General features: G+C 38.4%; 1 protein-coding gene and 1 long non-coding RNA gene across 2 annotated transcripts in view; one reads left to right on the top strand and one right to left on the bottom strand.

Annotated features, from left to right (window-relative positions):
* The first annotated feature begins 777 nt into the window (after nucleotides 1-777).
* LOC132114931 (uncharacterized) lies at nucleotides 778-1,106 on the top strand. The gene is made up of 2 exons (XR_009425379.1): nucleotides 778-872; nucleotides 932-1,106. It is a non-coding gene; the product is annotated as an uncharacterized LOC132114931 (long non-coding RNA).
* dock5 (dedicator of cytokinesis 5) overlaps nucleotides 939-22,915 on the bottom strand; it is a 54,789-nt gene continuing 32,812 nt past the window's right edge. The window contains exons 36-52 of the mRNA XM_059523325.1: nucleotides 22,800-22,890; nucleotides 20,565-20,684; nucleotides 19,952-20,041; nucleotides 17,449-17,553; nucleotides 16,803-16,944; nucleotides 13,626-13,707; nucleotides 13,465-13,549; nucleotides 12,458-12,544; nucleotides 11,869-12,045; nucleotides 11,574-11,657; nucleotides 5,962-6,099; nucleotides 4,616-4,782; nucleotides 2,645-2,789; nucleotides 2,297-2,447; nucleotides 1,552-1,673; nucleotides 1,129-1,392; nucleotides 939-1,098 (exon numbers count right to left, since the gene is read on the bottom strand). Coding sequence (XP_059379308.1) covers nucleotides 1,291-1,392; nucleotides 1,552-1,673; nucleotides 2,297-2,447; nucleotides 2,645-2,789; nucleotides 4,616-4,782; nucleotides 5,962-6,099; nucleotides 11,574-11,657; nucleotides 11,869-12,045; nucleotides 12,458-12,544; nucleotides 13,465-13,549; nucleotides 13,626-13,707; nucleotides 16,803-16,944; nucleotides 17,449-17,553; nucleotides 19,952-20,041; nucleotides 20,565-20,684; nucleotides 22,800-22,890 — 1,888 coding nt within the window. The 3' untranslated portion in view covers nucleotides 939-1,098; nucleotides 1,129-1,290. The remainder of the gene's footprint in view (nucleotides 1,099-1,128; nucleotides 1,393-1,551; nucleotides 1,674-2,296; nucleotides 2,448-2,644; nucleotides 2,790-4,615; nucleotides 4,783-5,961; nucleotides 6,100-11,573; nucleotides 11,658-11,868; nucleotides 12,046-12,457; nucleotides 12,545-13,464; nucleotides 13,550-13,625; nucleotides 13,708-16,802; nucleotides 16,945-17,448; nucleotides 17,554-19,951; nucleotides 20,042-20,564; nucleotides 20,685-22,799; nucleotides 22,891-22,915) is intronic.

The following is a 22,915-nucleotide window of genomic DNA, read 5'->3' as shown; positions in this document are numbered from 1 at the left end:
TTAGTGCACAGGATTTTTTAAAAGTTTGGGATTTTTATTACAAATATTGTTCTGTGGAGTGAGGAAAAAAATAACACTATCAAGAGTCTTTTCTTGCTTAAAGGGAGAAGTAATGCTAACTGTGCTAGAGGTCCAAATACAAAAGTTTTAACTGCGTGAACATGCAACCTGACAACTATGAGCAATGTGCAAAGTGAATTTGTGAACAGATTCATTAACTTTAAATATCTCTATTTATATGGCACAGATACAGGTTGAGATAAACTAATCCAGTGGATGTGAGGCTGATTTAAACTTTAAACAAACCAACCAACCAACAGTCACGTTCCTGCCCAGCAGTTCTGAATAAATACACACTGGAGGTCCATTTCCAAAAAAAATAATAATAATGCTTTATCAGGATGAATCTGCTGTTTTGCTACCAAAAATAAATTATAAACAGGTTTAATCAGAAAAAAACCATAACAAACAATATCTCAGCTCAGAATTTTTTAAAGGGGTGCTATTATGCTTTTTCACTTTTTCAACTTTAGTTAGTCTGTAATGTTGCTGTTTGAGCATAAAAAAAGATCTGCAAAGTTACAAAGCTCAAAGTCCAATTCAAAAAGAGATATTTTATTTAACAGAAATCACTTTTCAAAAACTACAACGAATGGGATGAGACCTGGATGAGCTGCACTAGAGAAGACAACGAGTGTTATCACGATGTCGGAGACGTGCTAGTGTTCTCAGGACAGATGAGCTTAGAGTGGTTACAATCACCGGGTTTAAATTGCGCTCAAATTGATTTGATTTTAACGCAATATTTACACTGAAGCTCGCAGCAGGAAGCTTTAGTAAGAGGCAGGGCATTTCCCAACCAGGCGCCGAGTGTTGTCAATCACAACACACACTGGCCCAGCTAACCAATCAAAGCACACACGGGCCTCAGCTAACCAATCAAAGCACACACTGGCCCAGCTAACCAATCACAGCACATCTCCAATTCCAGAAGGCGGGCCTTCATTTGATACAGGAACTATTCGAGCTGTTCATGCCAGACTAGGGAGAGAGGTATTGTCATAATGTTAAATATGTGAAAAATAATGTGTTTTTTGACTAACCTAGTATGAGAGCCTGTTCTAGTACACCCCCAAAACAAAATCAAGACCTTGTAAAAGAGCATAATAGGACCCCTTTAAAAGAGGAACAAGTACATTTAAGTAGGGGGTTTTTTTTTCACAGCACGCAATTATCTGAGAGACAGTACCGCGGGTGTCTGCTTCTGGATTCTGGAGAACTGGACTGGCTTTACTGTGGATTGCTCTCATTGGTGGGAAACATGGACTTGCGTGTTTTGGGTGGCGGCGGTGGAGGCTTGTTTTCAGCTTTCGTCGGTAAAGGCGGCGTGAACTACAGGTGTAAGACGAAAAGCATTTTAGCTTTCTATATCATTTATATTTGGTTAAAATTTTTAGATCAAAATACAGATAAATGTACAAAGGAAATAGTAAATTTACTGCCAATAATTGAGCTATTTTCCTAGTGCAGACTGTGCATGCTGTGTCTTACGTCAGAGGTGGAGTTATAGATGCTCTCACTCTCGTGAGGGTGTTTTTTGGGTGGCATTGGTGGAGGGGTGTTCATGATGTCCAATGAGCTGAAGTCACTCTCGCTTGGGAGACACGTGTAACCTGCGGGACAATGATCAATATGAGGTTTAATAGTGTTTATACAGATGTGCTGTGTGCAGGATCAGTGTCACAAAATCACAAAAAATAAAAAATAATAATTATTTGTATGTTTTTGTGTGTGTGTGTGTGTGTGTGTGTGTGTGTGTGTGTGTGTGTGTGTGTGTGTGTGTGTGTGTGTGTGTGTGTATAAAACGATGTTATTTTTGTATTATTTATATAATATTTATTGATATTTTGAACTAGGTTTTTATTTATTCGGTTTTCATTTTAATTTTAGTTTAACTTTTAGTAATCAATAATTTCACTACGATTTTTTGTTTTAAATAAATTGACACTTTTATTCAGCAAAGATGCATTCAAATTGATCAAAAGCGACGGTAATGATTGTTACATTGTCACAAATGCAGCGTTAATGAGCACAAGAGACTTCTTTCAAAAACCAACCCCAAGCTATTGAATGGAAGCATATATTAAAAGCAATATTATTTTAAAGAAAAAGTACTGTAGCACTATGGTACAGTGATGGTAGCATTACCATATTCATTCACCATGGTAAAGAAAAACCATAGCTCATGTCAAAAAAACAATCTGGGTTCGTGTCGGATGTGTAATTGTGCACTCACTGGAGCTGCGTGGTGTGTGCGGTGAGGCAGGCAGAGGGCCGACAGGGTTGTGTAAACTCAAACTGGATGATTCTCCATGAAACGGCGACAGCGTGAGCCTCCGATCTCCTAGCGTCAGACTTTTAGGCCTTGGCTGCTTCTCTGGAGGAATCTGCCACCACACAGACAGCGTATAAAATGAATCATATCTCCAAATATTAAATTAGTCCACATTAAAAATGTTCTCTCCTATGATTTATTCCACTCAATCCTTCAATTTCACTATGAAATGAGACAACTCAACATCAGACAGAAGTTAGCATCAGAGTATGGTCACAGCCATGAACAGAGGAAATAAATAAAAGGCACCTCGTCGCTGTCAGCGGGTCGCTCCAGTAAGACCTGAGACTTGCTCATACTCCATTCTTTCCTGTTCTTTATACTTATCCGATTATCTTCCTCCGAGCGAGACAGAACCGAAACCCTGCTGTCGCTCACACGGGAGAGCAGCGAGCTGAGAGAAAAAAAGACAATCAGATGAAAACGACAACATTCTGGTCAAGCAACACATTTGCTTTAAGATAAACACTTTCCTTAAAATATTTTTGCAATGCACAACTGTTTCAAAGTAGGTTTACAGAAAATGCACGTGTCTACATTACAATCTTTTAATGTGAAGGAACTATACTGTAAGTAAGCCACTCGTGGGTTGAGTGACTCAGAAGTGGGAACCTCCAAAGTGAAACCTGATATAAAATTTCAATAGATTCTTCTGAGATCTGTGTCTCATTCACTTAGCTGCCTGTCTTGGTAATGGCTACTTATTTAAATGATATACACGCTTGATTAGCATTTCAATAAGAACACATCTGCTAAAAATGGCACCGCTAACTTAAGAAACACTGACATAAAAGGAAGGTCAGTGAACAAAAGAGGTTTTTCAAACATAAATGGAAACATGACAATTAAAAGATAAATGCTTTGAGTACCACTGCAGCTTTTGGCAATCACAGAAAAGTTACAATAGAAAAGCACAAACTACTGTTGCCATCTTTTTATATATTTTACCATGCAAAGGAGGAAGCAATAAGATTTTCTAAAGCCTTCTCAAGGACAATTTTTTTTAATGAATTTTAGTCTAAACCTTTACAATTATGTCAGTCTGAGCAGCACATTTTAGCACTTATTGTTTTTTGAATCCATCGCAATGTACTTACTTTTGAATTTCCGAATGACGTTGTTAATTTGCAATAACAGATAAATGACATAATAAATGATATTTTGCCTAAATAAAAAAAACACCAAAAATAAACACCATATAATATTATAAATTATTATATATATGTGTGTGTGTGTGTGTGTGTGTATGTATATATATATATATATAGAGAGAGAGAGAGAGAGAGAGAGAGAGAGAGGCTAATACAAGATATTCAATAGATATATTAGATAGATCTCTAAAAGAAATGTTTCAGCAATTTTGGTCATTTACCTAGTATAGAAGCTTATGCAATATGTAAGATATGCAAAAAAATCCTAGATACTATCTGAATAGAAAACAAGTTAATGTCAGTTGTAAAGAGGCTGTAATCAAAATACAGAATTTTCACTCCTAATTGTGTTTTAACTTTAGGGTCTCTTAATTTTTTTTTCTCAGAATTTTCATAAACTTAGTCATAAATATATTATTTTGTCTTAATTAAGAATTAAGAATTTAGTCATCCTAATGAATTTAGAAATTTAGTCATAATTTAACTTAATTAATTAACAAGAATGTTTTCTCAGTAATCAAAGCACATACTCGGATGGCGTCAAACGATGCACAAGATGAGAGGAAAAGAAAAACAGAAACTGAACTCTCCATGTTCTTTCCCACTAGGCATCTCTCAATCACAATAATGACTTTGCAGCAAAAAAATAAAATAAAAATTACAAAAAAACCAAGGCTAATGTTAGACTAGTTAAACATGCCTAATTTGGAATAATTTCAACTGCAAATACTCGAGGGAAACCAGCCTAATCATTGACAACTGGTTAAAGGTTGTCATTTACTCAGATTTTTTCCCCCATAGTATTGCAGAGTTAATGGTAATTTAGCACTTGTTTAATGAGAATCCACTTATCCAGCACCTACAAGAGCCAATTAAACACGGAGGTTAAACGGATTAATGTCTTGTTTGTCCACTAGCAGAAAGCTAATTACATGGGAAACTGATTCATTCTGTGACCTTTCCATGACCACATCAACACTGTACTGTGGCAAATGAGCCCTCAATGCGATGCTGAAAACAAGGGAGTTTATTTCTAGAAATGAGAGAAGAGGATGCAGTGGATACTGACTCCTGGGAAGCAGGTCTGGAGGAGTTTCCATCGGAGGATCCTGAGCCGGTGGAGTGTCCAGAGGAGGCGTTTGAGATGGTGGACATCCGTCTGAGTGTGGAGGACATGATGTACGGCATCACCACCGACCCGACGCGACTCTTTTTCTTCTCTGTAAGAGAGCAGGGCTGGAAATACACAAGCACAAACACATTTCTTGTTAAAGCATCACATGGCTCTCATTGAATTCTACTGTACTTAAATTCAAACAGTTTAACTCAAAGTCAAGCATTTATAAATGCAAGTTTAGAATTATTTAGTCTTCCCATTAAAGATGAAATATCTGCCCCACCCAGTAAGATTTTTTATTATAGAACATAATATTTTCATTCAGCAACGATGCATCATATTGATAAAAGTAAAGACAGTAAAGACATTTATGTTACAAAATATTTTTCTTGTTCAGAATCCTGAACAAAAAATGTATCAGTTTCCAAAAAAAAAAAAAAAAATTAAACAGCATAACTGTTTTTAACACTAATAATAAAAATAAATTACTCTTGATCAGTAAATTAGAATGGTTTCTGAACACGTGACACTAAAGACTGGAGTAATGATGCTGAAAATTCAGCTGTGCATCACAGGGAAAACTACATTTTAAAATATACTGAAATAGAAACCAGATATTTTAAACTGTAATTATATTTCACAATATTAAAGTTTTTACTAGATTTTAATTAAATAAATGCAGCCTTGGTAAATGTAAGAAACTCCTTTAGAGACATTTAAAAATCTTAAAAACTGTTGAACTGTAGTGTTAGTATATGGGGTTTTTGATTAGTAAAAATGACCAAGTTAAGCACTGCAATGCTTCTGCACAACAAGTCTGATTTTAATAGTTATTCATTCATTTATGTCCAAAATTAAGGGGTGAGTTGTGTGCCATCTAATAAGAACCGCTTATAGTTGTCTCTGCATATAAACTGGGATAGGAGAAAGATTTTAACATCAAAACAATGACATGCTTTACCTTTAAGATATTATCCCTTTAGTGGACCACACTTGTGTCATACACAAAGAAAAACATCTTAATGAAAAGACTAAAAAGTGCAGGCTTTACTATGTTGTGGGGACCAAATGAACCTGCAAGTGTAGCAGAAACCTAACACACAGACAAGAGTCCTCCCTCATGTAGTCTACAATCTCACGACAATGAAACTTGTGTTGTCTTAGCTATTTTCAAAACTCCTTCAAAGAAACGGTGAGACAAAATCACGAATGAATCTTTTCCTCAGACCTTAAACTGCATCCCCTCAGTCTGGATCTCACAGATCTCTTGATTATAGAGTCGAATCTGTCAGACTCACAAGAGTAATGACACCATAGAGTTTCTCCACTTTAGCACGCAGGTCCTGGAAGCACGTGACGAGTCTGTTGTGAAGTGGTTTGAGCTGTTCTGTGGATTTCTCCCCGTGGATCCGAATCCCCTCATCAAGCAGCGGGACCTGAGACGGAAAAGACATTAAAGCTTTTTGAACATTAAAAATGTAACACTCAACTGAATTTAGGACTTTGATGCTTTTACAAAGCCTGATTTCAGTATGACAAAACATACAGTGTAACAGTATGACTGCATCAAGAGATTTTGCAATAAATATATTTGCAGATATAATGTGTTAAAGGTTAATTTGGCCAACTCTGCATTAGCGCATACAGTGCATTCACTAGCCGCTTTATTTGGCACACCTCAGCCAATCACATGGCAGCAACAAGGTCAAGACAATTTTCTGAAGTGCAAACCAGAAATGAGATTTAAGTGACTTTGAATGTGGCATGGTTATGGGTGCAAGACAGGCTGGTCTGAGTATTTCAGAAACTGATGTTCTACTGGGATTGGAATGCACAACCATCTCTAGGGCTTACAGAGAATGGTAAAAAAAAAAAAAAAATAGTGAGAGAGAGAAGATATACAGTACAGTGAGAGGCAGTTCTGTGAGTGAAATTGCCTTGATGATCTCATGAGTCTTTTCTGCTGTGATAGTAGGATCAGAATTTGGCTGAACAACATAAAAACATGGATCCATATTGCCTTGTATGAATGGTTCAGGCTGCTGGTGGTGTAATAGTGTGAGGAATGTTTTCTTGGCACATTTTCAGCATCTTAGTATTAATTGAGCATCGATTAAATGCCACAGCCTGAGTATTGTTGCTGACCATGTCCATCCCTTAATGACCACAGTGGACCCATCTTGTGAGGACTACTTCCAGCAGGAAAATATGCCATGAAACAAAGTTTAAATCATCACAAACTGCTTTCTTGAACGTGACAATGAGTTCACTATACTGAAATGGCCTCCACAGTCACCAGATCTCAATCCAACAGAGCACCTCTGGGATGTGGTGAACAGGAGACTCACATCATGCCATGCCAGTGATGCTATAATATTAATATGAACCAAAATCTCAGAGAAATGTTTTCAGCACCTTGTTGAATCTATGCAACAAAGAATTTAGGCAGTTCTGAAGGCAAAACTGGGTCCAACCCAGTACTAGCCAAAGTGTACCCGATAAAATGTAAAAAAAAAAAAAAAAAAAAGAGTATATACTGTATGGTTTTAAAGCTAATAAACTTTTTGATTTAAATTAAATAAAAAAAATTACTTTTTGTTATGAATAATCTTTTGCTTTGCATCTCAGATACAAAAAGAACAATCAAATGACCTATTATTAAAATATTTAATTCATTGGTTGTTTAATTTCCACTAATGTTCAAAAGTTTGGGTCAGTAAGATTTTTTATTTATTTATTTTATTTGAAAGAAATGTATACTTTTAATATTAAGCAGCATAACTGTTTTCAATATCGATAATAATCAATGTTTCTTGAGCAGCAAATCAGCATATTAGAATGATTTCTAAAGGATCATGTGACACTGAAGACTGGAGTAATGATGCTGAAAATACAGCTTTAAAATAGTAAACGTACTCGGTTACTAACGTAACCTCAGTTCCCTGAAATACGGGAACGAGTACTGTGTCGAAGACGCTTATGGGGAAAAACTCCTTTTTTCTCCTGAAATGAAGCCTTATTCACGCAGTGAAACTGCACGGCCATTGGTTCGTGCAGTGTTATTAAAACAAACCAATGGCTCGGCAGCGGTGCTGCACAAACCTATGGCAGCGAAGCCCACCAAAGCCCAAAATGGTTGGGGGATCTGGCTATATATTGGCCGCTTCGCCACAGGATTTCAGGTTACTTCGACTGAAGCGACGACTGAGTCGTGCAGCCTTTTAGCATGGCAAGGAACGCAGTACTCGTTCCCGTATTTCAGGGAACCGAGGTTACGTTAATAACTGAGTACGTTCCCTTTCAATACTTCACTCGTACTGCGTCGAAGACGCTTATGGGAACCCAGTTCAATCACGCCATGCTAAGAAGGGGGGACGACCAATGCAATCATACTTGATCTGTGATACCAAGATATGACAATAGCAACTAGGAGCAGAATAAGCTCAATGAGGTTACGTCTGGCCGAGCCTGATCATCCCGTGTTCGTACCGCCTCAGTACCAAAGGGACCGAGTGCATACGAGCAGAGTTTAAGTCTTGGGCAAAGAATGGCCAAGAGCATGCAAATGAGGAACAAAAAGGTGACCTTTACACAGAAAGTACCCTAGCATGAAGTGCTGGGACGTCTAGCAAATGTGGACGGCGAGTTCCAACCAGCCGGCGCACAAATTTCTGCGATAGTCACACCACTAGACTATACCCAGGACGAAGACACTGCTCTCCTCGAATAGGCTCTTACTCCAATTGGGCTTTGCAGGCCCAAAGAAGAGTAGGCTTGCTGGATTGCGTCCACAATCCACTTCGAAAGCCTTTGCTTTGAGACCGCCAACCCTCTGGCATGGTTTCCAAAGCATATGAAGAGCTGCTCTGATCGCCTTATCGGCGCAGAACGCTTTATGTAGACTTTTAGTGCCCTCACTGGGCAAAGCAGATTCAGCTCTCAATCATCCTCTGTGTTTTGTAATGCAGAGAGAGTGACCACTTGTGCTCTGAAAGGTGTGGAGAGCACCTTTGGTACATAGCCATGCCTTGGTTTCAGGACGACCTTCGAGTCATTAGGCCCGAATTCTAGGCAATTAGGGCTTATCGAGAGTGCTTGCAAATCACCAACACGCTTAACAGACGCTAGTGCCAACAGCAGAGCGGTCTTTAGCGACAGGGCCTTAAGGCCTATGGACTGTAGCGGTTCAAAGGGGGCCCTCTTAAGGGCTCTCAGTACCGTGGGCAGGTCCCATGAAGGGACAGTGGGAGGGCAAGGCGGATGAAGCCTTCTGGCACCTCTCATAAACCGGACAACTAAGTCATTTCTGCCCACCAACTGGCCTGCTATAAGGGCGTGTGACACAAGTACAGGCAAGGGCAAGTACGTAGACCTTGAGCGTGGAGGGGGATTGTCCCTTCTCCAAGAGCTCTTGTAAAAATGACAGTATCACTGATACGTCACAGGAGGTCGGGTTTTCGCCATGGTCCAGCACCATGTGGAGAACACAGACCATTTGGAGGCATAGAGGTGTCGTGTAGACGGAGCTCTAGCCTGCGAAATTGTATTTAGCACGCGCTCAGGGAGTCCCGTGCTCTGGGTCCATTCCAGCAGTCGTGACGTTAGTCTTAAGAGACACGTCAATGACAGAACACCTTGGTGATTTATGTAAGAGCACGTGGTGGCTTTTTAGGTCTGACAGGAAGCTCTGGCAGGCTCGTTGAACTGCAATCATCTCGAGGCAGTTGATGTGAAGCCTGCTCTCCTCTTTCTACCATCGGCCGAAAGCGGGTTTCCAATCGCACAGCGTGCCCCATCCCTTGTTGGATGCGTCTGTGGAGATCACTTTCCTTCTGCAAACCATATCAAGCGGGGCACCCGGTTCCATCCATTGCATGTTCCTCCAAGGGGTCAGGGCCGAATGCAGTCCTGACTCACCTTGATATTCAGACGTCCGTGAATCTGGATGTGAAAGTAAGCGTCTTTCAGATCCAGCGAAAAGAACCAATCCCCTGAGCGTATTTGTGAGAGGATTTGTTTCAACGTGATCATTCTGAAGCGCCGTCTTATGAGGGCACGGTTCAGATGTCTTGAATCGAGGATGGGGCGCAGCCCGCCATCCTTCTTGGGAACTAGAAGTAACGGCTGTAAAACCCTGAGTCGAGGTGCGCTGGGGGAACACCTTCTATAGCTCCCTTCACCAGCAGATTTTCTACTTCGGCACGAAGAAAGTGAGCGTTCTCGTGTGCACCAAAGTGGTGACCACCCCGCGAAAGCGTGGTGGTCGTCGTATGAACTGAAGGGAATAGCCCTGTTTTATTATTCCCATGACCCAATCTGGACGGCAAAACACACGGGGCAGTTTGGGGGGTGGTCCTACCGCAGCGAGACTTAGCTCCCTCCTCTTCCTTGCCTGTAGATCAGGATGACGGCGGCGGCACGGGGTCCAGCACTACCTTGGGCCGGGGTCCCATGCGTTTAGGGAACTGAAACCGTCTGGTGGCCGAGCGAGAACTGTGTCGGGGCTCGGATTCCACAGGCTGGGCAGCGCCAGTAGCAGTGGGCGCTTGCTTGGGAGGCTGACGAGTCGGCACATGTCTGGGGCGACTGGCAGTGGCAGATGAAGCACATTTTGGCAAGAAGTGTCGCATCGCCTGGGATGACTTCTGTGCCTCCGTGAAGCATTCAGCTGGACCGAAGAGGCCGCTCGGGAGATCGGCGCATCCAGGAACTGGGCTCTGTCAGCATCCTTGATCTCCGTGAGGTTAAGCCACAAGTGGCGCTCCAGGTCAACCAGGTTAGCCATCGAGCGCCCTATAGCCTGTGCAGTGCTCTTGGTAGCACGCAGTGCCAAGTCCGTTGCACTTCTCAGCTCCCTGAGCGTGGCGACATCCGGGCCAGACTCATCAGTGGCGGCGGCCTGGAAGACTTGTAGCACTGCCATGGATAAGCACGCCCGGCGAGTGCCGACATCGTACGGCAGGGTTTGGACGGATGGTTGGCCTTGGCTTTCCATCCAATAGCCGTGGGCGGGCAGATATGCACGGCCGCAGACTCGTCCAGCGCCGTCAATCGAGGTGAGGGCAGATGAAGATGAAGTACGCAAGCACGCCGAGTAGGGGGCGCGCCATGATTTTGTAAGCTCGTCGTGGACCTCCAGGAAGAACGGGGCGGTTCTCTGACGAGGGGCTTGCTAGCGCCCTGGCAGAAACCATTCATCCAGACGGCTACGAGATGATTCCTCTGGAGGAGACCATTCCAGACCCAGCTCATCTACTGCCCTGGAGAGAACGCGGATAAGTTCGGCGTCCATCCCTTGTTTCGTGCAGCTGGGTTCAGATAACATCGAGGGGGCGGGGTCCGGCGAGCCCGACAGCTCCTCAGCAGCTGAAGCAGCTAGAGACATGCTGTCCTCTAGCAGTTCCTCCTCAGTCCCTCCAAACATGACCAGATCACTCGCGGCAGCAGAGGGACGTTGGTCTGGCTTTGGCAGGCTTCGCTGCCATAGGTTCGTGCAGCACCGCTGCCGAGCCATTGGTTTGTTTTAATAACACTGCACAAACCAATAGCCGTGCAGTTTCACTGCGTGATTGAATAAGGCTTCAGTTCAGGAGAAAAAATGAGTTTTTCCCCATAAGCGTCTTCGACACAGTACGAGTGAAGTATTGAAAGGGAACTGTTATTTTAAGTATAACAGTATAACTGTTTTACAGTATCTTTGATATTATATGGTGAGCATGAGAGACTTCTTTTAAAAACATTTGAAAATCTTACTGACCACAAACATTTGAACAATAGTGCATAAGCCTTTTTTTTGTGATATAGTTACCATGGTATAAAATCTTAGTCATATCTCCTACACCTATGTGGATATACAGTATTATGCATTGTTTAAATGTTTCAACACGATACAGATCTGCAGAAGTGTCACCTGCAATGCAATCAGGTGTTTTAAGACTTCAATGCGTTCCAGGTGGTCCGGGTTCTTCTTCATGTAGGCCTCTGTGAAAAACGCCTGAGGGGAGAAACAAAGATCTCAATTAATATCAGCCAGTCCTCCAGCAGAGCTAAAGCTTCGAGGAATGCATTCATTTTTCATATTTGACCAGGAGAAGAAGTACAGAGGAACTGTGGAGCACATCTGACTGATTCAGTCAGTATTAACACAGGTGGACTTCTTTTGGTTAAAAATTAATAGAAACAGCAGAAAGAAAAGAAAGTCTAACCTTCTCGTAGTTGGAAAAGCCACCCATGACAGCTGGGTCCACGATTCCATTGAGCATCATAGAGAGGGGGTGCACAGGAAGAGAGCGGTCACACGCCTGGTGCTGCACCAGATTACTCAGCTTCTCATTGGTCAGCTCCATTGTTTCTATGGCGTTGTCCAAAGGGCTGATCTCTTCCTACAAACAAGTAACAACATTCCAGTGGATTATGATTATAAAAACTATTTTATGATCATACACTACCTTTTTTTATTAATACTTTTATTCAGCAAAGATGCATTTAAACTGATCAAAAGTAACAGTAAAGACATTGTGAGAGTTATAAAAGACCTATATTGTGTGTTTAATAAGCAGCAAATCAGCATATTAGAATGATTTCTGAAGATTCATGTGACTGAAGACTGGAGTAATGATGCTGAAAATTCTGCTCTGATCACAGGAATAAATTACATTTTAAAATATATTCTTATGATGAAAGATTACAAAGACAGTAACATGCACTAATAAAATGAGCACAATAAGATACATTTGTGAGGAAAGTGAAAGGGATTCATTTGATGTCATGATGTCTTTAGGACGAGTAACTCACCACCGACATGGATTTCACTTCAAACCACTTGAGGATTCCTGGGAAGCGGTATGCTGTGATATAGGTGGTCCTTTCGATCCACATGGTCTGTGAGGTCAAAGACAGAGAGCCACATTTACACCGAGGGGTTCCAGGAGCTGAAGGTTAATCATCTCCATTAATGAATAATTATATATGGCTGAATTACAGGCTCTAGTGAAATGGTCACAACAGCATTCAATTTTATTGCCAATAAAAGTGATATTTCAGTGTTAGCGTGTGTCCACTTTCCTTTAAAAGAGTTATCGAAATCATTATCATCAGGGCTTGACAATCTTTTTATTTTGTCCCTGGTTACTATTTACCTCTTAGATACTTAGAAACCTTTGAAAGGACCTTGACTGAAAAGATCATAATACAACCCTCTACGGACACCTTGGCAATTGAATCGCCATTGGCATATGTTTTGAAAATGGCACAGCTTTTTAAATACCTTAAAGTACATACTTAACATCAGTCAGTCAAGCATTATAATATTATAATTCCGGCAGTTTTTAAAACTGAAGAAAAAAAATCTAAAAGGACCTCCGTTATTTTGACAGGAAAATACTACAAAGAACATTGTTTACATGTAACGCATCAACTCCGCATGATATGTAAGACTCGCACGCTCGCTCTCTCTATTTCTCACATTGCGCATGTGAGAGAAAGCAATGAGTTTAAGGTACACCAAATACACAAACACAGGTACGCTGTGCATCCATTGAGATGTACTGAAAAATATCACAGATCGCATGATGGAGAGTGAAACTCTGAAGCGCTCCGTCAGAGAGTGTTCGGCGAATTAATATATATCTGTGCTATTGGCTAATCCATTGGCTAATATTATACATAATTTAGTCGCCAGAGTGAAGATTTAGTCGCATATGCAAGTGATTTACTCGCAATGTAGAGGGTTGTAATAGTAAGTTTTTCCAACCGAAGGTGAAGTCACCAACAATAATACAATACAATAAATCATAACTCACAGCAAACTCATTGTCAGGATCTTTTTCTCCTTTCCTGAATGGTCTTGAATATTGGAACTTTTCCACCTCGTTTGTCCTGTAATAACTGAGAAAACAACAGAGGATCTACAAGAGCATTATTTATAAGAGATGTGAATCATGACAAGTGTGTGGATTCATACTTGAGGATTTGTTCAGGAAGCTCCTTGTCCTTGAACTGTGAAGGTAAGTTTAGGACAGGCTTCACCATAAAACACTGAATATCTGTGAAAAATTAATTAAGGGTAGAAAACGGTTCACATTTCTGTAATTTGGCCCCAAAAAGCATTTGGATGCAATGCTTGTTTAATTTGAAGCACCAACAATACCATTCACAAGTTTGGGGTCAGGAGGTCAGCTAAAGCAAGTATTTTAATGAGTACTTGATACAAAAACTTCACTGCATCATTTAACAGAAAAAAGGTGATTTTAAATGTACAGTGGCGATAAAAGAGTAAAATTGCATTATATAACAAAATATTAGGGCTGCAACTAACGATTATTTTGATAATCGATTAATCTGTCGATAATTTTTACGATTAATCGATTAATCGTTTTATGAACTTATATTTTAGTTTTGCCCATTTTTCCCCAAGTAAATTATAAATAAAGGGTATTTATCATTCAGCATAGATTTTTAAGAGATTTTAACCATTTTGCATTGTCATATCCTCATCAAAAATATACCTGGAGTTGTTTTATTATGTGTTAGTAATCCTTTTTCGAACTCTTCTGCAATCAAAACACTGACCCATACTCTAGCAAATTTCACAAGGAGATTTCAAATAATGTTTTCACCATGGCAGTCCTTAGAGCTCCTAAAGTAGTTTAACATCCCGAACAAAGCTTATTAAGGAATCTTTCAGAACATATTTTCACGAAGAATAAGGATAAAACAGAATAAAATTGCAGTACATTGCATTTTATAATTTACTGGGAAACAGCTTTATAGCTTATGCTGTGAAATTGTAAACAATCCTTCGAAAAAAGTGCCAATGGCATGAAACCTGAATGGAACTCACATTTTAAAGTAAAATCCATCAGAAGGTTGTCCAGAAAAAAAAAATTGAACACACACAAAATACCTGCTGTGTGAAAAAGAGCAGTGAATACTTAGAAAAAAAAGTGCATTTGAAATATTTAAACATTTACCTCTCTCATTCAGTCATAATTAAGCTGCAAGACTGAATTATGAACTGGTAAACGACAAACTGATCACAGAGCATGTTTGTAAAGCTTTAAATGTTAACTGTTAAAAAGCAATGTTATCAGCTTTTACGACTAAACATTTGCAAACAACATTGTACTGGAGAATCTGCACAAATAAAAGTCTTAGGGGCCGTTCACATATCGCCCCTAAAAACGCGTGGAAAACGCTAGGCGCGCCGCTTTCTCTTTCTTTCCAAAGCGCTCGGGCAGTTGCACCCCTGAGGCGTCTGCCTTTGCTAAGCAACCATGACGTGCTTTCTCCATGAAGACGCGGAAATTTCAGTAAAGGATAAATGGATTTGCAGCTCAAAAAATCGCTTGCAGTAGCTCTGCTACTAAATTTATTTCAAAATGGCAATCCATATACAACTATGATCAGCTGTTCCTTCATCTTGGCTGAGCTTTCAGCGTTGTTACCATAGACATCATATTTATGATGTCTATGGTTGTTACGAGAAAGGATGAAGCTGATTGGTTAGTTCTTGTCACATGACCCGCGGTGCGCTTGCGGCTCTCTGAAAAGTTGAGATGTTTTTAACTCTATGCGGTGCGGACGCGCCTGGAAAAACGGGCGGCTCGCGTCCGCGTCGCTTCCATTATGAGCGCACATACCGCGTGCCTACATTGGAAATAACGAATTTGAGCACGCAAAAGTCGCGATATGTGAACGACCCCTTAAACAGTTCAGTAGTGCAGAGTTTACAGGTTACTCTTCTTTTTTGAAGGCTCAAAGTAAAGTACTCCCACATCCCGCTGAATGCTGCAGAGACGCTGTTCGGGAAGCACGTGACATAAAACGAGTAAAACCTCCGGTGGCTCATTACTGCCACACTTTGGTCACCGCAGATTTGAAATATGCACGAAATGAGCCGCTTATGGCAAATAAAAGTTATTTAGCAACTCTCGATGACTAAATTAGTTGACAACTATTTTAATAATCGATTTTAATCGATTAAATTGATTAGTTGTTTCAGCTCTACAAAATATCAAGGCAAGCAGCAACTAAACATTTCTGTGAAATAAATAAAATAAAGGACACTTGCTTTGATATTCTTTAACCCAATGCAATGACATTCAGACATTCTAAAATATCACAAATGTGCACAATTAAAAATTATGGGGACGGTAAGATTTTTTATGTTTTTGATAAAGGTTTCATGCTTACCAAGGCTGCATTTATATGATCAAAATACAGTAAAAAAATATAAATATATATAAATAAATAAATATATATATATATATATGAACCCAAACGAGATGGTTTAGGGGTGAGCTGGACCGCAGACAGAAGGCAAAAGGGCCAACAAGTGCTAAACATCTCTCGGGGAACTCCTTCAAGACTGTTGGAAGACCATTTCAGGTGACTACCTCTTGAAGCTCATCAAGAGAATGCCAAGAGTGTGCAAAGCAGTAATCAAAGCAAAAGGTGGCTACTTTGAAGAACCTACAATATGACATATTTTCAGTTGTTTCACACTTTTTTGTTATGTATATAATTCCATATATAATTCCACATGTGTTAATTCATAGTTTTGATGCCTTCAGTTTGAATCTACAATTTTCATAGTCATGAAAATAAAGAAAACTCTTTGAATGAGAAGGTGTGTCCAAACTTTTGATCTGTACTGTATATATATATATATATATATATATATATATATATATATAGTTATATTATGAAATATTACAATTTGAAATATAGTTGTTTTCTATTTGAATATATTTTAAAATGTAATTTATTCTTGTGATGCAAAGCTGAATTACTCCAGTCTTCAGTGTCACATGATCCTTCAGAAATCATTCTAATATGCTGATTTGCTGCTTAATAAACATTTCTTCATATTATTAATGTTGCAAACAGGTTTGCCACTTCATATTTTTGTGGAAAATATGTGAAACGATTCATTCTTTCAGGATTCTTTAATGAAAAAAAATATTTTTATAAATGTCTTGTCTTTATATGAATAAAATCATTAATTTATTTTAAATTCACCCAACATTTTTGAATGTTCATGTATTTAATCATACATTAAAACATTAAACATAAAAAAAATGTATAAAAAATAAATTAATCCAAATATTCTACTATTTTGCTAAAGAGTAAAGGATACGCTGACCGGGTGAGTTACAGATGTTGTCACCAGGGGGCGATGTGATGGTCATCTTCACTGCATTGGGAAACTGAGACATCAGCTTCAAGCTGAAGTCCTCCAGCCACTCATACTCTTTACCACGGTAAATGAACATTTTGTTCTGTTTGGAACAGGCAGAATAAGTTGAGTAAACATTGATGAAGGCAGTATGAATGGCCACATGATCTGCTGCAACTTTTAGCTTTCAGCTTCTTCCTCTACTCGAGTGACATCCATGGCTTGATATCTTGCATGCACATCAATGATAATTGCAGACAGCCTTTCATTTCATTAGACATCTAAGGGGTTTTTTGTATCTGTAAATGTAACGCCAGGGTTTCCAAACCCCTGACTGTCAAAACAAAAAGTAGTATTTTCTTCTTAAAACCCAATTACTCAGAGAGCTCTTTGGAAAGAGCTGTAATCAAAATATCTGTTTTCCATTGGCAATGCTTGACGCTGAAATGCCAAACATCGACCCGACAGCATGTTTGTGTCACCATTTAATCCATAGTTTACAGATTTCACACCACATAAACAACAAAAAAATGATACATTTGTGGACTAAATGGAGAAAAAGCTCTCCAGTTTCATTAAAGTCATTAAAAATGTAAAATTCACTCACCCTGAGGAAGGATGGAAAACCCTGTCCATAGTATCCCACTGCGAAATATTCCGGCTGGGGTCTCATTGCGTGCATGATGTTCTCATAATACTGCGCCTGCTGTTTCTGTGTACAAAAACAACTGGGATTTGTTCACTTGAATTTGTAGTTGAGGCATTTAAAAAGTCAAGCATAAAAGGAAGAGTTCGGCCAAAAAACGAAAACACTGTCATCATTTGCTCACCCTCATGTCATTTCAAACCCATAGGACACGAGATTTACATGTATTCACGATGCTTTTATTCATGCAATGAAGGTGAATAAGTTCATAATGCTTGTGAACTTCATTGCAATTCCTATGAAGTCATACAGCAGCTTAATGTGAAGTAAATCTAAATACCCACCATTATACCCACTGCCAATATTCAACCATATCTGATAGTTCCAAAAACTGCTCATTAATTGACAAATGCATTACTTGTTTGACCCCTATTGCACATAATCCTGCTAACACAAAAGCTTCAGTCAACTTCTATTACTTTTATCTGCCTCCATAGTGCTTTGATCAAAGCACTTAACCCCTGCTCCTTCACTTGGAAAGACCAACAATTATGATCCTTTTAGCAAGTTATTTTAAAAGGTTAATAATAATCAAGGTCTTGGTCATTAAAAATATTCAAACTGTTGAAATTGTTCTTCCAACTCTGAAAATAATGCCTTGGATAGCACGTAACACTTAATTTTGGCAACCCTGAAGATTTGCAATTATTGCCAATCATTTTGAATGCTCTTGAGATTCTGTGAATCCTTTCACCCATTGCTAGGTCCCACAAGAGCCTGTTATTTAGTCCTATGTATTTATTCATAAATGTAGATGATTCACCTTAATTTTCTAGAAAGCTTCTGTGTAAATGTGGCACTCTGATTTTGACCTCTGTGACCATGTGGCTCTTTTGTTGTTATATATGGCATTGAAACTGTGATTCCTTCACTGCAGCTCTCAAATCTGTTTCAATATATGCCAACATAAATAGGAGTTATACTGGAGAGTTTTCAGGGTTTAATTAGTAAATAAAAAATGTATGTACTATACGACAGTATTGCTTTTGATAACTAAAACTATTAAACATCTTTTCAGCAATTTAAATAAACCCGAAATTATAATATTGAAATGTTTAAACATTAGAGTTGCTGCATGTGCAACTAACTGAAATTAATAAGTTTAAACTGAAGTACTAAAATGACTGCAAGTGAGGTACACATTAAGTTAAGCTATATGAAACAAAACTAATAAAAATGACAAAAGCACATAAAATTACTAACAAACTAAAATTACAATGAAAACTGAACATATAAAAAAAATATAAGGTCCAATATCAAATAAAATAAAAAATACAGATATCAAATAAAATGAAATTGAAAAATAATGAAAAATATTAATAAATACTGCAAATAATACTAAAACAACTCTTACATCATGTATGGTTTAAGGCTGTTTTTTAGTAAAATAAGCATGCATATGCACACCATCTGAGGTGCTGGTCAGAAGACATCAAAGTAGCATAAAGAGGCATAAGATCGCACACTCACTTGCAGGTGATTATTTACCAACGTTTCGGCCCAACACCTTTTGGATACCTTGACAAAGCCATTGTGTCGAAACATTGGTAAATAAAGAAGTGATTGTGCGGTCTTATGCCTCTTTATGCATAATACTGTTTTTTGTCACTTGTGCTGCCTTGGACATTCTACTAAATATCAAATTTTTGCTCCATCAATAAAGAAAAAAATTCAATCTGAATAATTAGGAATGACATAAGGATGAGTAAATGATGACAGAATACCTGCTTTTGAAAATATTTAAAGGGACAGTCTACCCATTTCCTCAGTGGAACATAAAAAAAAGACATTTTGGAAAAAATACCAAGGAGATTGTTTGGTTAGCAACAATCTTCAAAATATCTTGTGTCTTCGACAGAAGAATCAAAATAGAATTTCGAAGCAACATGAGGGTTAGTAAATGATACAATTTCCATTTTTGGATGAACTATCCCTTTAAGGTATGGTAGTTTTTACTGTACATTTTATGAACCAAAGAACATGGAAAAGTTGAAAGCAGTTGTCCACCCAATTCATCAGCACCAAAAGCAAACTTCTCAGATCTAATTGAAGTCAGCTGCCAACTTCAATGAGCCAAGGGCAGAACTGAGAGGAGAGTGTGTATCTGCTACAGTAGTTGTAATCGCACCAGTTTCCTTCCTCCTCTTGCTTCAAAATTGCTATGTTTATTTCCTGTGCAGAGTGACGCTGCTACCCAGCAGACAGGGTTATGAGTTACCAACCTAAAATGTGAATAAATATGAAGTGTGTGAATCGAGACGAGCTCAAGTCTTGTCTCACTAAAATATTTGTACATCACAGAGCATCTCCTGCTCTGACAGAAGCTCTGGGAGGTTTGTCTGTGGCATAACCTTCAGACCACATTAACAAAAAACAATGGGGAATTCTGACACGTCTGTCTCACCAGCAGTTGACTGAGCTCTATGAAATCAAACATTTGGTTTTCGTGAAGTTTAACAAGCTGTTTGGCCATCTCGATGGCCTTCTCCCACATCTGTGGACAAAAGAACAAACAAACAAGCTCAGAGTCTGCATAATGAATAAGAACGCGTGTTGAACGCAAAAAAAATGTGTTATCAATTATTGTATTGGGAGTCTCTTTTATAGTGTTCAAAACCAAATACATTATCTGAAACAACTTTTTTTTTCATCTAGTTGCCAAGGCGAAGTTTCTTATTGTTCTTTAAGTTAACTTGATGTGACACTGAAGACTGGAGGAATGATGCTGAAAATTCAGCACAAACCACAGAAATAAATTACTTAAAATTACTTAAATTAAAATAGAAAACAATTGTGATAATATTTATTTATTTTACTCTTTATTTCATTTAACCAAATAAATGCAGCGTTGGTGAGAACAACAGACTTCTTTCAAAAACATTCAATAATTTTACAAAGCCCAAACTTCTGAAAGATAGTGTAGTTAAAATCTGTTCTTTACAGTTGTACTACCCTAAAAACTGTGAGTAAATGGCATGTAAAAGTCTTTAAATTAGATGTACAAGCTATATACATACTTTGCCCTTGTCCAGACTGCACATTATCTCCTGAAAAAGTCTTTCCTTTAGCTCTTGTTGCGTCCACCTCTGAGTTCCGTCCCATGGGATCAGGTGGGGCGCACATGGCTTGTCGGACCACTAGAAAGAGATTGCAAAATTCAGCCATGCTAATCTCACTGATCTCATAATCACCAAACTGTGTTGCAACTTCAAGGAACATGCTGCAAGGGCAACAGGATTTTCAGCGCAGATATTCAAATGCAAGCAGACTAAGTTAATTTAGAATAATACGAGTTTAATGTTTGGCTTATATATAGATTAGGAGGATAATGACTGACTTTCATTTACATCTAAAAATATGAATTGTGCCAACATATGTTTTGTTACAAAAGTACATATAAATTAAAAAAAATTCCAATAAATATGGACAACAGATAATGAATAAAAAGCAACTCAAAGAATGGACACTTTCAAAAAAGTGTCAAATATAAGATTTTTTATTTTTTATTTTATTTAAATAAGTTTAAATGGCCTAATTCTTTGGTCACTACATACTTCTTATACTCCCATTTGAGTTATTTCTATTTTGATGACTTCATTAATAAACGGAAAAACAGCTGTAAAGAATAAATGTCTCTTAAATTTTGACCGTCAATGTATTATAAACGATATCGGCATTATAACGGCCATTAGTCACCCTTCTTCCTAGATGTCAAAACTTAGATATCTCTATCTAAAGGCTGGAGTACACTTGACGACTTTTTAAAATGTGTACAGATAAAACAATAGGCATCATACACTTGCCAACTTTGTAGATCGTCGTAGAGGAAAAAAAGGTCATCACACACTAAATGACTGAGGATCACACACTACCAGACTATGAAGTTGTTCCGATCACAACAAACTTGCAGAAACGTGCACTTTGTTGCAAAGAGATGCATGACAAATGAAAACAATGTGTTCTAAAATTGATTCATGTTTGATATCCTCTGTCTGAATAAATTCATAGTCTGAAGTAGCGGTTGACCGATATATCGCCATATATTTGGCCGATATCTGGCATTTTTCATATATCGGCATCGGCCAATAAGTTTTTCTGCTTGGCCGATGTGTTCGACTTATATTTTGATGGCTCGCATGACTTTTATTATGACGGTTCTGAGAAAGGCAGCTCACATTCTCCCTCTTGTTTGCTGTCGTCGTTAACAGTTCTAATATGGATAGAAGTCTGTCTAATAATAAGATAGAAAGGTTAAAGGATTTAATGTAGACAAAAGTATTATAACGACTCCTTTTATATTATTAGTAATAGAAGAGACTGTTGATGGTTCGCACTCTGAAAAACTAGACAAAGTCTTTAACAAAAAGAATCAATCAATTATTTTATTAGAGCAAGAGCAGACATTTCAGCCATCCAGCTATTCTCAATGCTCATTGATATTATTAGTAATAGAAAGGCAAACATTATAATACTTCATCATTTGCCATCAGCATTATGCAAATACACATTTGTATCATTTAAACAATTTCACAAACCATGCAAACTTAGTCAAATCCAGCTGTGAGATCTTTTGCATTTTTATCCAGCATTATTGCGTGTTCTCTGTGTGATGGTCAGTCCGTGTGAATTAAATGCTTTAAACTTTAAACTCCTGATTTCAAATTACGCTGCGCTTTATGCATTTGCCCAGTGTATTCATGTCATTTTCTCTGTGTGCTGTATGTAAAATGAGTGTTACCCTGACTTTATTTGAAAAATATGATTCCCAATGCACACAAACAAATCTGTTACTTCCTTTTTAATTATATTTTTATTAAATATTTATTTTTTTGTGAAAATACTTTGTCAACTTAAGTATAAGCATGTTTATTTTACACATTTATTTTTTAATTCATTGTCAAATTACTTAAATATTTATTCAAATAAATTTATATCGGCTATCAGTCACCCTGCTTTCCAGGATATCGGCAGTCCAAAAAAAATATATTGGTCGACCACTAGTCTGAAGCTAATAAAATCGGTGTCTGGGACTCTCATACACTACATGATTTTCTTCACAATCTGGCAACTCAAATCTGCAGACTGGCTCTGACTTTGAACAACTAGTGTCGACTTCCTTTGACTATAATTTGGGGCAAAAACCTGGACAAAAGTCATGTAGAGCATTCCAGCCTTAACCTACACACTATCTATCCCTAGATGTCTCTATGTAACCTTAACCCAAATCTGCAGTTAATAATAACAGTCCATACCTCCAGCAGTTCAGCATGGAGCAGCAGGGTGTAGGCAGCCTCTGTGTAGTTCTCACAGTCTAGATGTAGATCACGTAGCTTGTACAAATACCTAATGAAAGACCACAAGATGTATA

Source organism: Carassius carassius, chromosome 34 (assembly GCF_963082965.1).
Source record: "Carassius carassius chromosome 34, fCarCar2.1, whole genome shotgun sequence".
Taxonomy (NCBI): Eukaryota; Metazoa; Chordata; class Actinopteri; order Cypriniformes; family Cyprinidae; genus Carassius; species Carassius carassius.
The sequence above is the reverse complement of the archived record's forward strand: the minus strand, read 5'-3'. Positions and strand labels throughout refer to the sequence as shown.